This window comes from Scylla paramamosain, chromosome 31, assembly GCF_035594125.1.
Source record: "Scylla paramamosain isolate STU-SP2022 chromosome 31, ASM3559412v1, whole genome shotgun sequence".
NCBI lineage: Eukaryota > Metazoa > Arthropoda > Malacostraca > Decapoda > Portunidae > Scylla > Scylla paramamosain.
Genome location: NC_087181.1, coordinates 17,249,000 through 17,266,499, shown reverse-complemented (window position 1 = coordinate 17,266,499; position 17,500 = coordinate 17,249,000). Strand labels below are relative to the sequence as shown.

The 17,500-nt window shown below is 37.7% G+C and overlaps 1 protein-coding gene and 2 long non-coding RNA genes across 13 annotated transcripts in view; 1 reads left to right on the top strand and 2 right to left on the bottom strand.

Moving 5' to 3' along the window:
• The first annotated feature begins 1,977 nt into the window (after positions 1–1,977).
• LOC135088761 (uncharacterized) lies at positions 1,978–7,617 on the top strand. Of its 3 annotated transcripts, XR_010261109.1 has the most exons (4): positions 1,978–2,150; positions 3,924–4,127; positions 5,978–6,735; positions 6,766–7,617. It is a non-coding gene; the product is annotated as an uncharacterized LOC135088761 (long non-coding RNA). The 3 variants fall into 3 exon arrangements; XR_010261108.1 differs by having other exon boundaries at positions 3,924–6,735; XR_010261110.1 differs by lacking the exon at positions 1,978–2,150 and adding an exon at positions 2,590–3,779 and having other exon boundaries at positions 3,924–6,735.
• A 141-nt stretch (positions 7,618–7,758) lies between these two features.
• On the bottom strand, positions 7,759–13,953 carry LOC135088760 (uncharacterized). Of its 2 annotated transcripts, XR_010261107.1 has the most exons (4): positions 13,673–13,953; positions 9,816–9,964; positions 8,767–8,831; positions 7,759–8,216 (listed from the first exon to the last, which is right to left on the bottom strand). It is a non-coding gene; the product is annotated as an uncharacterized LOC135088760 (long non-coding RNA). The 2 variants fall into 2 exon arrangements; XR_010261106.1 differs by lacking the exon at positions 8,767–8,831 and having other exon boundaries at positions 13,673–13,825.
• Positions 13,954–14,557: 604 nt separating this feature from the next.
• Positions 14,558–17,500, bottom strand: part of LOC135088758 (leucine-rich repeat neuronal protein 3-like) — a 67,550-nt gene continuing 64,607 nt past the window's right edge. For all 8 annotated transcript variants that reach the window (XM_063983762.1, XM_063983768.1, XM_063983761.1 and 5 more), the window contains 3 exons: positions 17,133–17,500; positions 16,546–16,696; positions 14,558–16,164 (listed from right to left, as the gene is read on the bottom strand). The exon at positions 17,133–17,500 is cut by the window's right edge and continues 1,374 nt beyond it. In XM_063983762.1, the coding sequence (XP_063839832.1) occupies positions 15,548–16,164; positions 16,546–16,696; positions 17,133–17,500 (1,136 nt within the window). In that variant the 3' untranslated portion in view covers positions 14,558–15,547. The remainder of the gene's footprint in view (positions 16,165–16,545; positions 16,697–17,132) is intronic.

Sequence of the window (17,500 nt, the reverse complement as noted above, 5' to 3'; positions counted from 1 at the left end):
GTTTTCATATTCTTTTATCTCTTTCTGGTTCATATTTTCTGTTCCATTCTTTTTGTTCGTATTCAGTCCTTTTCGTTTTTCCTTTTCACTTATTTCTTTTCTCTACATCTTTTTCCTCACCGCACCTCTTTTTTTTCCCCTTTCCTCTTTTTTTTTTTTTTTTTTCAACGTAACAGATGCGTATGTATATATTTTTATATTTACCTATTCATTCAACTGTCCCCTAACTTTTTTTTTCCTTCTTTCTCTCTTTTCTCTTTTTTTTTCAACGAAGCAGGTGTTTATGCATTTATTTATTTATTTATTTACCTGTCAGCTTACTTGTCCGTTTGGTTTAACGTCATAATTAGCCAATGAAATAAAAATCGGTGCCAAAATAATCTATCACCTCTGCGTACCTACAACTCTTTAGGATTGCAGACACGAGGGCGGGTTGGAGATTCTAATCTGGCAACGTTTATTCGCATGTCGGTCAAATAATTTAGTCACCCATTGAAAAAGAAAATGTGTTTAAATGCATTATTATTATTATTTGAGAGAGAGAGAGAGAGAGAGAGAGAGAGAGAGAGAGAGAGAGAGAGAGAGAGAGAGAGAGAGAAGGACAACAATAACCATGAGAAGGAAGAAAATTAAAATATGGAAAGAAAATAAAAGAATAAGAAATGTTGAAATGGGTAATAAAACGAAAAAAAAAAATGAATAAATAAAATATAAACGAGGAGGAAGAAGAGGAGGAGGAGGAGGGGCCTTGCGTGCCTTACAGAGGTTAGCAGTTCGCCAGGGCAGCAATAAGGTCACAGAGTATGCAGTAGTGGTGGCAGAATTGATGCTGCAACGAAAGAAAACGAAGACGCCTGAACTAAGTATTCCAGCGCGGACTAAAACAAAAAAAAACCTGCCTCTCATTTCTCACCTTAAGTTTCAAACCATTCCAAACGATGTTACAGTTACGATGAGAAATAAAGGAAGAAGAGAACATAATGCATTTCTCACCAAATTAAGTTTCAAGCTATTTCTTCACATCACAGGTACAATAATAAAGAAATTCAGAAAATATAATAATACAAAACAGCAAAACTACGAAAAAAGATATTAGTTTTTCTTTCTTTCTTTCTTTCCTTCTTTGATTTTGGTTTATATTTTAATAAAAAAAATACAATAGTGTACCTTAAAAATCATATTACAAGCCATTTTCTGTCCTTTAACACAACGAAAGAAGTTACATCGTTTCATAATTATATTCGGAGATATAAAAGCAAAATCGTGGCATACAAGCCGTTTTCTTTATCATATATTGCATACAGCGGAAGCATATACATTTTTTTTTTTTTTATGTTTGCAAAATCAAAACAGTGTACCTTAAAAACGTAACCTTCAACATACCATTTTCTTTCCCCCTTATAGCAAAAGGACAGCAGAGTGAGTGTTCTACATATATACAAGATTACAACAGCAAAAATCACCTTATAAGGGCCATTTTCTTTGCCACTTCAAATATATAACGAGATTAAAGACAGTTTTCTAGTTGTTTGCAAAATTATAACGGTGTGCAATTAAAATAAACCTTCGCAAACACAATTTTCTTTCCTTCCTGTAACAAAATGATAACAGAATTGGTTTTATAGATACATACAAAACTATAATCGCAAACATCAAACAAAAAAAAATCTTATACATACATTTTTTTTTCTTTGGCGCTTTAAATATATAGCGAAGCCAGACATTTCCTTTTTTTTTTCGTGGACACAATCTCTCTACAAAATATTATACCTTTTTTTCTAAATAGTGATATATTCTGTGAAAGGATCAGCAGTAAAATTAATTAACTGAATGAATCTAAACGTAATCTAATCTACTCCTCAGATGAAAATGGTATTTTGTTTTAATATTATCCCAATTTTCTAGTTGTTTGCGAATTACAACAGTAACCCTTAAAAATCAACGGTTTGTCTCCATTTTCTTTCCACTAATGCGTGAGACCTGACGGCTGACGCACGTTGGCGGGAGAACTAGATTCCTGGAGACTGGAGGTGGTGACGGTTGTGTCTTGTATATTCCTCCCTGCCGCCCTTCAGGAGTGAGGACAGAGAGTTCTGCCCTGGCCTAGTTTGTTACCTGTTCACCTGCCGCAAGTTATCGAGGTGTGGAAGGTAAGAAGTTATTAGATCATTATAAAAGAAGAAGGTTTGTGACGTGTTCTTGGTTCTCCCCTGGTTTGTGACGTGTTCTTGGTTCTTCCCTGGTTTGTGACGTGTTCTTGGTTCTTCCCTGGTTTGTGACGTGTTCTTGGTTCTTCCCTGGTAAGTTCCTCTGTTTTAATTACAAAGTATTGCTTTTATTTCTCTTTTGTAGCTTGTTTTGATATGTTAGGTCGTGTTTTAGAAGTTTTATGTGTATGCTGAATCTTTGAAGGTTCATATGTGTTTAGATAGTGAACAGTGATGTAATTAACAAGGCCATTAACCAGGTGATTACTGTGTAGGTAGTTTATTATTATTATTATTATTATTATTATTATTATTATTATTATAAGTTGTGTGTGTAGCAACCTTGATGTGTTTAGATTGTGAAGATACATTAACAAGGCCATTAACTACGTAACTAGTGTGCTGGTAATTTTTATTATGATTACCCTTATTATATCTTAGGTTGTTTTTTTTTCAGATTATATGTTTTTTCAAGCTTGATTCGTGTTTAGATAGCGAATAATGTAATTAAGGCGGTGCACTGGTATGTAGATAATTAGTTATTTATGGTGCATCATGTTAATTGCTTTATTTGGATCATTAGCGGAGGAGGAATGTTCAATGAAGGACTTACTGTTAGATATCTTCATTTACTTATTTATCGTATTTCTGTTGTAACGAGCAGATTACTGGGTTGATTTGCACATAGTTAAGTGGCAGCTGCTGGATAAGTGTGTATAAAAGCGGGTTTACACGGGGCAATTCGCGGCAGGTTTTAGCCGGGAATGTGTGTGTGTGTGTGTAGCAGTGTCAAGGTTGAGGCGTGATTGTGGATGTTTATTGTGGATTGGCTGGGATATGTTGAGCTCTTGTAGTGTGAAAATAGACAATGATACATGTTGTACTTCATAATCAGTGGAATAGCTTGACCTCTTACTGTAAGATAGACAATGATACATGTTATACTTCATAATCCATGATATTTGCAGACATCTTAGTGTAAAAAAGACATGTTGTACTTAAAAAAGACATGTACTTAATAATCAGTCAAATGTACCTATCTCCTAGCTGTCATTTTTCTCTACTATTTCCTTGCCTACCCTTAGCTTTACCCTTGGACTCTGCTCCCATATTATCAGACTTTACAGGGTGAGGCCATTTTCAACTTTTGTGTATACCATTACTTAGTGGCTGAGATGCTGTGACTGTCAGGAGGGGAGCCTCTTGCAACTTTTGTGTATACCATTATATTTAGTGGGTGATATGCTCAGACTGTCAGGGGTAACAGTAGTAGTGAAGATTAACTTGGTGCACAGTATGAAGGCTGTTTGGTGTTGGAGGCAAGATGTGGGAATGAATGAGGGGACCAAAGAGGGTAATACCAGCACAGGATAAGTGTGTGTAGGATTGCCTGTTAGTATAATGTGACTTCATGTTGAGAAGATCAAGACACAACTGTTTTGAATTGATGGGGTACTTGAACTCGTTTAGTGTTAAGTTTTTTATTTGTTTGTGTCTGTCGTGGTGTTTTTTGTTTTATATTTTGCAGGAATTACTGGATTGTTACATTCACTTCATTCTTGGGATACTCAGGTTTTTACAGTTTGTTTTATTTTACCTGTGCCTATCATAGTGTTTTGTTTTATATTTTGCAAGAATTATTGGACTGATACATTAATTCCATATCAGCTTCATTTTGTGTCTTTGAAGTGTTCAATTTCAAGGCTTCATTTGCAGGATTGGTCTCAGTGCACCAGTAACCAATGGCAACACAGAGGAAACTCCACATCACAGCCCCCTTCTTGAATTGACTTCAGTGCCTCAACAACCAATGGCTACACAGTCTGAAGAAGCTCCATCACATCCATGCAAACACCAACTGGGCACTCCGTGTGACTGGTGATGGGTGGACGCTGAATGTGCTGTGCTTGAGTATATTTGGTTATTAAACCTTGTTGTTCCACTGAGCTGTGCTGATGGTGGCTGGTGGCAGTGTTAGCAGAGCCCAAGCACAGCATGCATCCCTACTGGTGATACCATTAACCATTTCCCTGCTATTGACACATCTCTCCTTAATCTCTAACCACTGAGAGATTTCTTCTTATTCAACACCCACCTTCAATCATCATAATGGCTAGAAGTTGCAAAACCTAGCCTTGTAATCCTTTTTGTTCTTGTAGACGCTTTTAAAAATTTCAAACGTCATTTTTAGTGTCGAGAATTGTTGCATATCACAGGGAGAGTTAATGCTGCGTGTGTTGCCTCCCTGCTTCTCCAAGGCTGTCATGTCTCCAGTGTTACATCTTTACTGATGACTTTTATCACAGCCTAATCATTAAGTAGAAAGATCTAGTGTAAGATGCATTTTAAATCTTGACTTTTTTTATATATAATTCAGAGTATACATCCTGGAACAGCCACCTACCTTCAGTAGTGCTTCATGGTATCACCCAACAGGCATTCCTTCACCCTCTGTACAGGAAAATGTGTGTGTGTGTGTGTGTGTGTGTTTACTTTCAGTGTTACTCATGGAGCCTTTCCTTTATAGAACTTATATTCCTTTATGTGGCTGAGAAATATCTGTTTGAGGAAATTATCTTTATTCTATCATGGACACCTCACTCCCTTTAGGACATCATCTAAAGGGTAGACATGGCAGAAAAATCTCCACCTCTCCCTATCAAAACCTCCCTCCTCATGTTTGAAATGCTCTGCCTCTAAGTAGCATCTGTTTCACATTATGCACACCCTTATCTTGTCCTTCCACTTTCTAAGTGGCCTTCCTCTCTCATATTAATGTCTATTTTTTCCACTTGTATGCACTTGAATGTTCCATTATTCATGTTGTGACTAAGGCTGAATTGTTTCAAGGTGCTCCTCCTCCACCATTCAACCACCCCACATTTCACTTCAGTTTCACAGGTGCTCTCATTCTGCATTTCTTCTATACACTCATTGCTTTCACTCTCCCTTCATGGCACTCTGTATGCTTCACTGAGAAAACTCATTTTCACACCATGCACTCTTTCCTTGCCCTTTTCCATCTCCAGGTTTTCGTCTGCACATCAGTGTTGCCAGGAGAATACTGTTCATAAAATTTCTCTTAATATCCCCACACATTTCTTCTTTCTATATTTACTTTGTAACAGTCCTCTTCAGTACACAGTGTGGCAGATTTGTCATCAAAAGATATCCTTCAAGAAGAGTTCTAACACCATATTAGTGATGAAGTATTGTCAGTGTTAGGAAGATGTTCCTGGGGTTGTAATGAGAAAGACAGGTGTTAGTTTAGAATGAGCATTTTTCCTCCTCAAAGATATTCCCTTTACTGTTGAAATGGCATCCAGTCAGTCAGTCGAGTAGTGTGTGCCTTGGAAACCAAAGAGAAAGATGCCAGCCTGAGAAGAATCTGGAGGTGTGTAGTCCCTTTTAGCTCCCTGATTCGTGCATTATTTACTGAACTGACTGTGGCTTTGTGAAGTGTCTCTTTGAGGAAAAAACACTTTCTAAATAACTTCCTGGTTCATCACAAAGAGAACATCATACATTCCTTGTAGTTTACATTCCTTGTAGTTTATAAAAGATAGACAAGATTTAAGTAGCAAAACAATGTGGTAGAATTTTATACAAGATCAAACCATGGCTTGAAAATACTTTATAAATGACTAACTGATGATTGAAGGAGAGACAAGTGGGCAGCATGCACAGCATTCATGGCATTGTCAAAATCAGAGTGCATGCTGTGAAGTGTTAAATGACATGCAGACATTAAGTTTTTGTTCACTTTGCAGGAGAGGGAGCGACGCAGCCACAAGGTGTGATAATGTCAGGAACACATCTATTGCAGGGAGGGATTCTGGCAGATGCTGGTCACACAAGACTGGTGTGTGTGTGTGTGTGTTGATGTTATGCAAGTACACTAGTGTGTTTTATGTGATATTTTACACTGAAATAGAGCAGGTAAAATAATTTGATAGAAGCAAGATTGTTGTAATCACTGTAAAGTGGAACAAGTTGAATGGAGTGGTTTTGCTCCATGCATTTTGTATCAAAATGCAACTATTTGACAAATTAGTAAACAAATTTGCTGCCGTCTGTAAAAAGAAGTTGGTGGGGGACATTTTACCCATGAAAATTTGACCAACTTTATATACATACCCTGGGCTGATGAGTGCCACTCCTGGCACTCCTGCTGAAAGCCAGTGTGCTGCCACATGCAGGGTGTTCCTTCTTTAATTTTCAGAGCAAAATTGTCCCCTGAACTTTATAAAAAAGGAGGGTGACAGGTTTATTATACTAATTTTTTATTTAATTGCATTTTATTGATTCACGTTACTATTAAAGTCACTGCTTCTTTGAAATGTAATACAACTTTCATCTGCTGCTCTCTTTATTGTAGAAAGATCACAAATGCTGCTTCTCTTTGTTGTAGAAAGATCACAAAACACTCTGGTATATGATGCTGGTTCATATACCAATCTTGTGTAGCCCATCACTTCCAGCGAGAGCAACCTCCCTGCACTACACTACTGAATCTAACTAAGAAAAGGCAAGTAATACTGAATCTAACTAAGAAAAGGCAAGTAATTCAAGAAATTAGAAGTGGCATAATCCATCCCCACACATGCATGCATGCCTAGAGGCAAGAATGTGAGACTTATCAGATCAGATTTTTTGTTTTAATTTTGACCAGGGTTCTTCACAAGGTTCACAAACAGTAGTCTTGCACCTGCTATCAGTGTGTAACAGGCTGAAGTGGAATTCTTGTCCCAGGTTAAAAGACACTGCAGTCAGTGCTGACCAAATCTTCATTTAAATTTAAAGCCTTGGTTGTCAGGTAGGTGTGTGCTGCTGCACTGAGTGACCTGGTGAACGTTCAGTCCCCAGCAATACTAATTTATCCCACCTTCAGATAAATTTCCAGCATTTCCATTGCCATGTCCTTTGAATCACCATGGAAACCAAAATTGTTCTGAAAGCAGGTTAAATTGACAGAGGCTTGCTTCTATACCAGGGACCAAACCTCTGCCAGGACACTAGCAGAAAACAAGTCCAAAGTGACCAGTCAGGTCATAGCTAGCAAGATTTTGGTCAGACCTGATTCCACCACAGTGACTTGTGGGCAATGTCAGGTTCACATGCAACAAATCCAAAAATAGAGAATGTGAATGTGAATATTGAAGGTGTCATGAGAACACTTCAAAAATATTGGTGTACAAAAAGTAGCAGATATTTTGAAGGGAATGTTGCCGAGGAGCATTATTAACATCTGCCTGTGCAGATTTAAAGTTTATAAGCATCAAAAGTGGATTGGCTGTAAATAAATATTCCAGGCACATACGACTAAAATAACATGCTGAACTGCAATCTTTCCCTCTAAGTATCTCAACACTTTCTGAAGCTGATGCACTCGTGCACATCAATGTTTGCAGAAACACAAGATCCTTCTAATGGTAGAGTCAAGGTCTAATATTTGGGTGACAAACTAATTTCACTTCAGAATTTTCCCTCAGTCTGTAAAACTTTAAAACTTCAAATAAAACTCAATTTTTCAAGAATACCATTAAAAAAAAAAGCATTGGGTGAAATTGATTTAATTCTAAGAAAATGTAAGTAAAGATTGAAGGAAAAAAACAATCACTTGTAGGGATATTCTTGAGTAAATAAAGATTGAGGAAAAATACTAAATTTACTCTTGACCACAGGTACTCTTTCAATTTCTGTGCAGTAAATTGGTCTCCAGCACACACACACACAACTCAAATCTCTACTTAACATTCTTTCATTTATTTACCTCTCTCCCCTATAACACCATCCACAGAAAAATAACTTTCAGCACACACCAGAATGAAATCTGTCCCAAACACTCCCACAATCATCACCGATCCATCACCATCCATATAAAAAATACAGCCAAACTTTCTGGCAACAGTCCAACTTGTTCAGGAAACCTCTTGCTCACTAGACAGATGTGACATGAGCCTGGTTGGTCATGCTTCCTGTTACTCCAGGCAGTATGATGCATTTGTTCTGTAATTAAAGTAGTTTATTAGATACCAGACAAATTCTAAGATATAGTTTTATATAGAAAAGATATAGTTTTATATAGAAAAGATAGGAGAACTTTATAGACAAAGAACTAAGTTTAGTTAAACCAAAAAAAGATAGGACAGTTTTATTTTGTCAAGTACAGCATAAAGAGATTATTATGAAATAGACTAATTCTGTTACTGGACAGAAAAGTAATAGTTACTAGACAAAAATAATTTAGTAACTAAAGTTAAGTTTCCTTGACAGAGTTAATGGTTACTAGGTAGGAAAAGAATAGTTAAACAAAAAATTAAAGAAATAATACTACAGTTACTAGACAGACTGAGATAATACTGTAGCTATTATTAGACAATGAGAAGCTTTATTATGTTAGTGTTGTAAGTAACAGGACACAGTGAACCTCTTCTACAAGTTGCTGAAAGAGAAAAACAGTACAGTTGTTAGAACTACATTAGTACGTTAGACCAGAGGCAGAATGAGTAATTACATAAGGAATGTGGTATAAACTGTGATGAAGACTACTACTTACCAAAGAGAGATCCCAGAGGCCAAGGTCACTATCACACAGAACATCCTCTCTGATAGCAGGTGGAACTTTGGACAAGGCCAGAATACAAACATGAGAAAGAAAAAGAATAGATTTATCTTGCAATATTTAACTTGTATAAAATACTTAAAGAAGAGTGTGGTAGAGCAAGAAAAACAAAAAATCTCTGGTTAGTAATGAGGAAAACGTGTCAAATTCCACAGAAAATCTTAAGCCGGTTTCCTCTGCAGCACTGTTCCTTCCGCTCAGCCTTAACTCACAGAACACTACTAGTCATAATGCTTCCTGTCTAGAAGATCCACCCCCTTTCTGGTGGTGTCATCCTAGGCATCTGCTGTTGTTTGTTATCAAGCTATCTTGGTGAGCCTCACCATTCTTCTCGTTAAAACTGCTTGCCTTGACTTAAATTTCATGCCTTGAAATTTTAGTAATATTTAGGAAGGATATAGTTTTACTTATTTATTCTATTTTATTTTATTTTATTTTATTTTTTAAGTTTATGTAATTGATGCAGATTAAGTTTCATACAAGCATGGATTCACTTTACTATGTATAGAAATTTGAAGTGTTAATAAACTTTAAAGACTTTTTTTTTATGTCCTGTTAAAAATTATTAGCAATCTTGCTTGTTTAATATCAACTAAAAAAAAAATAGCAATCTTGTTTAATATCGACTAAAAAAAAATCTTCATGTCCTATAAAAATTAAATAGTCTTTTTTTATGCCCTAGTGAAGTGGCTCTATCATCATATTCAGTGTAAGTACTGCCACTAGAAATCAAAGTCTGTCCCATTAAAATCAGGATTATACAAAGATGAACATGATAGATGTAACTGACAAGATGTCCTGATGTGGCAGAAAAGATACACACGACCCCTCAGGTCATGCAGACAGGACAGTTACGGCTGACCAAACTAACTCAGGTTGGTGATCACTAAGCTGGTGAGGAGTTGAACCTTAGTTTCCTTACACGTCTTGCCACGGGCTCTATCCCTGGTGACGTCCTCTCGTGTCCCTTTCATCCCACCTACCGATCAATCTCTTTCTGTTATGCATTGTAGGGCAGGGGCACGACCAGCAGTAGTTTCTCCAGTCAAGTCAGTAGTCACTGACTTGTCAGTGAACCCCATCCTGCTGGATTCCCGTCTCCTGAAGCTGCTCCAGAAGCATTCACATCCTCCTGAAATTAAATCGGGTTTAAACTGGGTTCATCTGCCATGACAACTGTGAATGCAGTAATGTCAAGTGTCAAAGAATGAAGTCACGGCTAGACTTGTAGTTAGTTGGAAGCCGTAAAACGAGGAATGCCTTGGAAAAACCCGAACTCATATAGGTGGTGGTGAAATTTCCACCAAAATAGATCACGAGAGGAAAGTTAGGAAAGTTAATGGCTCAAAGGTCTGGCGAACACGCGTACATTTTTAACATTTGTCCCGTTGGAAGGAGGAGCTTCCCCTGGGCTCATGACGGCTGCCTCTTTCTTTTAATCCTTTAGATCAATTTTAAAATTGACCAACATACTAGTTTAAAATATTCGCCTGCCCCTCTCTCTCTCTCTCTCTCTCTCTCTCTCTCTCTCTCTGAGGAGAGAGCTTGTAATCTGAACAGCATGCTCTTGTTGCTTATTTTCTGTGCTTTTATTAATTATGCACTGCAGTAGTATGTATATATATATATATATATATATATATATATATATATATATATATATATATATATATATATATATATATATATATATATATATTTTTATTTTTTTTTATATAGCTACGAATCTGTCTTGATTATATTATGCACGGGAATAAGTGTAATGACTATAATGTAAAGCTGTGGTAAATAAACTACCATTTTTACTTCAAATACTACCAATATTATTACTATTCTCCCTCTGGCCATCCACGCGCCGTATTAAAGGAAGTCAACCATCCAGCCACTCGGGAATTAGAGTAAGTCTTCCCTACACTCCCTGTTAAAAGGAAGCCAGTTCTGCAACAATATAACTATGTAGTCCGGCTGAAATCTAATGTACTTTTTTTTTTATGGTTTCGTTATTTTTTACTTTTTATCTTTATTTACTATTTACTTACGTTTTATTATTTATTAACTTTATTTACTTATTCTATTTTATTTATTTAATAATAATCATTTTATTTTTCATTTTTTTATTTATTTATTTTTTTTTTTTTATTATTTATTTTTATTTATTTTTATTTTATTATTTATCTATCTACTTAAATAAATTTATTTTATTTATTTATTATTTATTTATTATCATTATTTTTTATTTATTTATTTATTTGTGTGTGTGTGTGTGTGTTCGTGTTTTACTACGGGACTGAATCAAGCTATAAATGTTCAGTTTACTGATATTTTTATATATGTACATTACACACACACTGGGTAATGCTTTCCTTTAATAATTTCTATATGTGGGAAGCCTGTGTGCGCATCCTTTATCTGCTATGTGTTTGTCACAGTGTGTATCTGCGTTTGCAAATCCCCCCCAAAAAACAGGATATGCATCACTGTCCTTTGTGCGAAAACTGTTATTCAAACGACAAATATCTCGATGCTATCCTGCTGGATGGTGTTACAATCAAATCCTGCGACAAATAAACCCAAATGAATCACGTCCGTGAGGTCATTAAAACAGCTCATCCTATCAGACAAAAAATGATTTACGCAACAGTAAGGAGATACACCAAATCAAATAGATAAATAATAAGTAATAAAAAAAAAAACACTGCAATAGGGAGATTACATAGATAAGGATGTCTGATTATAATACTGCAGCAGGAAGACATTGAATCAGGTACCGATAATAAGATGTATAACAAATAACACTGCAGTAGGGACAAAAATTACTGCAACAATAAATAAATAAATAGTAATAGTAGTAGAAATAATAATAGTCAAACGATAAGAAAATTACAAAATGAAAGAAAATATCCTACAAAATAATCATGCAAATTAAAGAATAATAAAGGAAATAAGACTGAAAAAGGAACACACACACACACACACACACACAAGAAACGAGAGAAACTTCTATGGGACCTTGTTCAGTACAAGTATTTTTTTTTTTTTTCCCTTCCTCTGAAGAACACGCGCAAGGTTACACTCCCAGAATAGAAAATAAAAAAAAGAAAAAAATCTAAAAATAATGGGAAAACTTCAGATCAGAAGGTACTGCCGACACAGGTTAAAAAAAAAAAAGTAGGAAAAATTAATGACGCTCGACTGACTGCTAGCCTAAAAATATGGATGCCGTAATTGAACTAAAAAAAAAAAGTTCGATTCTGTTTATGATTTTTTTTTCCTTTTGTTTGTTTGTCTGTCTGTCTGTCTGTATTTATATGTCCATTTATACGTTTGTACATTTATACGCCTGTTTATCTATCTATATGTCTATCTGCTTATATATTTTTTGTCTACCTATGTTTGTCTCTGTTTTTCTGCTTGTGACGATCTGCCTACCTGTCTGTCCCTGTGTCTGTGTCTGTCTGTCTGTCTGTCTGTGTCTATGAACAATGATAACTTTCTCTAGGTACTCAAGAATATAGTCAAGTCGATGTCGTGTTACTGAACTTTTTGTTATTTATTTTTTGTTATTTATTTTCATTTATTTATTTATTTATTTATTTATTTTACGAGAGAACACAAGCTAACGAACAACATCACCCACACACGTCTAACAATATTTACTCCTGTTCACTAATCACGAATAAATTAAATGGATGCCGTAACACTGAAAAAAGCATCACGTACTTTTCTCTGCTCGACGAGACCACATGTAATTAATGACCACTAATCAATGCACGTCTAACAATATTTACACCTTCACTAATCAGGAATAAATTAAATCGATGCCAAAGTACTAAAACAACCACCGCTATTTACTTACGAGAGAACGAAACTAACGAGAGACCACATGTAATTAACGACTACTACTAACCCATGCACGTCTAACAATATTTACACCCCTTCACTAATCAGGAATAAATTAAATCGATGCGGAAGTACTAAAACAATCACTGCTATTTACTTAACGCGGGAAAAAAAAAACTAACATTACCCCACGAAAGTCTAACAATATTCACTTCCACTCAATCAGGAATATAATTAAATCGATACCGTGGTACTGAAACATCCATTGTCTTTCTTTGCTTAATAACAAACACAAATATCAACCACATATTACAGCACACTGACTCAAAAACGTATAACTGACTTATCATGACCCCAGCTGGCCACTCCCCCGCCGCCAGACACAGCGAAGCACACGACTCGAAACACGGTTCGAACCAAGAGGAGTTGCTTCATAACACTTAGTCATCATTATTGAATAAGAGTGACGAAATTATCATACTCAACGCTTAAATATGAGTAATACATAAATGCATGACTAATATCCCAAATCACCCACCTAACTACCCGCATGAACTGGGAATATGGCACTGAACTATCATTGGAAGGACACGTGGTTAGAATTGCACTTGTGGTAATTCATGGCAGTTCCTTACGGTAATCTGTGGCTAAATTTGTAATCTGTGGCTAAATTTATACTTGTAGTAGCTCGTGGCTAAAATCACTTTCCTTATAGTAGTTTATGATATATGGATAAAATTACAATCATGTGCGTATGGGAGTTTCTTATAGCAGTTCGTGTTTGGAATTACACTTATGGTAGTTACATAACTTTCACTGTTGGCCATATATATTATCAGAAATGCCAGACACAAAGACGCTTAGACGCGGACAGGCACGAGACGGAAGGGAGACAACAGAAACAGACCGAAGCAGAGACAATGAGACAGACAAAAATATATACAGAAAACCCTTAAATACAGCATAAATATCTGAAGACAGAGCATATGTAAACAATTACCTTAAAAATTATGCCTGTAGATGAACTTACAGGTAGCGGAGCGACATACCTTCTCCCTTGCACCTCCAGGGAACAACTGCTCGTTCTGGTGGCTGGATGGTGACTCTACCGGGTCTCCCTTCCTCATGGCCCGTCTCTGAAACGCTTTGCTCTCTCACCACGACTATTTCAAAGACCACAGCGATACTGAGCCGGGTTCTCAAGAATGTTTCTCCTGTAAATGATGTAGAATTCTTGTTAATCTGTCACTAGAACCATATAAACATCCTTAAAAATCCGTGTACCTTCAACTAGAGCATTTTGAAGGAAGTGGGTGCGCAGCGCAGAAGTGTTTCGGAACGTGCTAGGCTGTTGCTCTCGTAGTTATTCAGCTGCTTAGTATTTCACTTGATTCTTCTTTGTTTTCAAGACACCCAGTACGCTACATGTTATTTCTCCATTGTCAGGTTCCTATAGTAGTGTGGGTAAGTAAATGATGGAAGGTTTTGGATGTTACTGCAAAATGCTCATTAAAGGTAAACGGTAATTAAAGGTAGTTCATGTAATAGAAGCCACAGTGAGAAGAACTAAAACAAATTTAAAAGAAAAGTCAAGGAAAGCCAATATACTATATGTTATAATGTACACATCAAATTATAAATAAGTGAATAATGAATTATTAAACGTTAATAAATGATTATCATGATAATAATGATAATAATAATAATAATAATAATAATAATAATAATAATTTACAAACAGCATAATTAGGTCATCATAATTAGTTGACGGAACTACGAGTAGGAAAATAAAATACACACCTCACAACTCAATCAGGTCGTTATAATAACTACAGCATTATAAAATAAATAAAAAAAAAAAAGGAAAAATAAAAGAAATGACTGATGAAGTGGAAAAATCTCTTTATTTAGACAAACTTTAATAAAACAGATGAGCATCGGGAAGCGGAAGCCTTTATATTAAGTAAACAATGAGTTCCTTTTAGACTCCCTCGTGTGCGTGTGTGTCTGTGTGTGTGTCTGTGTCTGTGTGTGTGTGCGTGTGAGTGTGTAGAGAGACAATAAAAGAAGGGAAATAATTATGTATATTTACGTTGAAGGTCATGACTGTAAAGCGAACTATAGACATAATACGTACAGTGCTTTGAATATAAAGGTCAAACGAACGAATTATTAAGTGAACAATGGACGGTATTGTATTGAGTTGCCAAAGCTAATAATAATAATAATAATAATAATAATAATAATAATAATAATAATAATAATAATAATAATAATAATAATAATAATAATAATAGCAGCAGCAGCAAACGTGAACGATAAAGTAGCGTAAATTAATTGTTAGTTCATTAAAGGCGCCAGATAAAAGTTCTGTAAAGCAAAATAATGTAAGGAAAAAAAATGTAAAAAATGAAGTTGAAAATTTCTGGTATATATGCGGATTGTGCCTTTATTGCATCTCTCTCTCTCTCTCTCTCTCTCTCTCTCTCTCTCTCTCTCTCTCTCTCTCTCTCTCTCTCTCTGATATGTAATTCACAACATAAAAAAAATAATTCCAAGAAACTTCCACATTTTCTACATTATCTACATCATAAAAATGTCAAAATAGTCAGATAAAAAGAAAGAGAAAACGGGAAATGAAAGAAAACGAGAAACAAGGTCATAACAAAAAATATTACACACAATTAATGAATATAAATCATGGTCATTTTGTTTTTTTTCTTTCCTAAGGTAAAAAAACGAAAAGCTTAGAGAAATACACACACACACACACACACACACACACACACACACACACACACACACACACACACACACACACACACACACACACTGACAAGAGAAGTTAAATCAGGTCAGGTTGGATAAGGTCAGGTCAAACATATGTCACCGGTACTTTACGAGGGCTATCAGAGGGATCAAAGGGGGTAGGGGGACGGCTTTCCCTGCCACTGTCCTCCCCACCATCCCCCCCTATCGTAGCGTACCAGTTGGGGGGGTCACTTAGAGGTAATGGGGGCGGGGAGGTCATGGAGGAGGGGGTGGTGGGAGGGGACGGCCGCCCTCTATCATAATCAGGATGGCAGGGGGGGAGCAGAGGGCTGTACAGGGGATGCAGGGCTGCGTAGGGACACTGTTGTAAGCAGCCCTGGTGGTGGAGGTGGTAGTGGAGGGGATGTGTTGGGGGAAGGCGTGGAGGGGGGCCTAGTGGGGTGGGGGTGTGGGTAAGGGTGTTCCCGTTGATAGGGCGGGTGGGGAGGCGGGTGACAGACAGGCCCCCATCAGGTAAGAACGGATCCTCCCAGCATGCTTTGTCCCCCTCTCTTCTCCGTTTTCTGTTCCTCCGCCACCTCTTCAGTCTCCGCCAGCAGAGCACCGCGAGGTAGGAGAGAATGACGAGGACCAGCACGCTCACGCCCGCCACGGCCGCCCACACTGCCACGGAGGACTGGCACCCCACCTCGTCGCCGCCCAGATCCCGCAGTGACACACCTGAGGGAATGGCACCTGTTACCACCACCACCACAACTACTGCTACTACTACTACTACTACTACTACTACTACTACTACTATTAAAACAACTACTACCACTATTTCTGTACTACTACTTCTATTATCACTACTACTATTATAACTACTACTACTACTACTACTACCATGCTGTTACTACTACTACTGTTACTATTACTACTACTATACTACTACTATTACTACTACTACTACTATACGACTACTACTACTATTACTACATCTACAACTACTATCAATGTCACAACAACAACTACTAGTACTACCACTATTAAACTAATTACAATAAAATCTAGTACAACAACAACAATAATAATAACAACAATGGTGGTGGGGGTGCTCACCATACAGTGCTGGGGGGCTGGCACAGGTGGGGTGGTCGAAGGTGATGGAGGAGTTGGGGTTCGAGGCCAGCCGCGAGAACCACACCAGGGAGCAATTGCACGTGAGGGGGTTGCCCGCTAGCTGGAGGCTCCTCAGGTTCCGCAGCGGCACCTGGAGGAAGGAATGAGATGTTAGGTTTGGTTGATTTGCATTAGTTTACCTGATCTAGTAACCTAACATAACCTAACGTAGTTTAATCTAACCTGACCTGACCTAATTTAACTTAACCTAAACTATCCCAACCTAACCTGACCTAACCTGACTTTACCTTACCTATCCAAAAAGGCAGTAAGGTTAATTTTCATGTGATCCAGTGCTGCTCGGTTTGGTCTCTCTCTCTCTCTCTCTCTCTCTCTCTCTCTCTCTCTCTCTCTCTCTCTCTCTCTCTCTCTCTCTCTCTCTCTCTCTCAAGCTTGTGAGTGCCTGTGCAGGTGGCTTTCTATCTTACCTGGACAGGTTCAAAGTTTGTTTACCTGGTTAAATCAAACCCATAGAGGCACACCACTTAGCGGAGGCTCGAGGCGCGGGTGGTGAGTCTCGTATTTACCTGTGTGGGAGTGAGGGTGCGGAGGCCACAGGCGGAGAGGTCCAGCTGGCGGAGGGTGAGCAGGGAGGCGAGGGCGGAAGGAGGCAGGGCTGCGAGGCGTGGGTTGTGGCTCAGCTGGAGGATCTGGAGGGAGGCTGAGCTGAGGAAGGCCTCGCTGCTCACTGTGTGCAGGCGAGGGCACCGCGACACACTCAGACCCTGCAGACTCCGAAGGCCACGGAAACAGTCTTCCGGGAGACTCTCAAAGAGGTTACCGCTGAGGTCGAGGTACTGCAGGCGTGACAGCGAAGCCAGGGAGGGGGAAGGCACCGCCAAAAGCCGATTATCCGCCAAGGACAGCCGCCTCAGCTCCGCCACCGCCTCGAAGG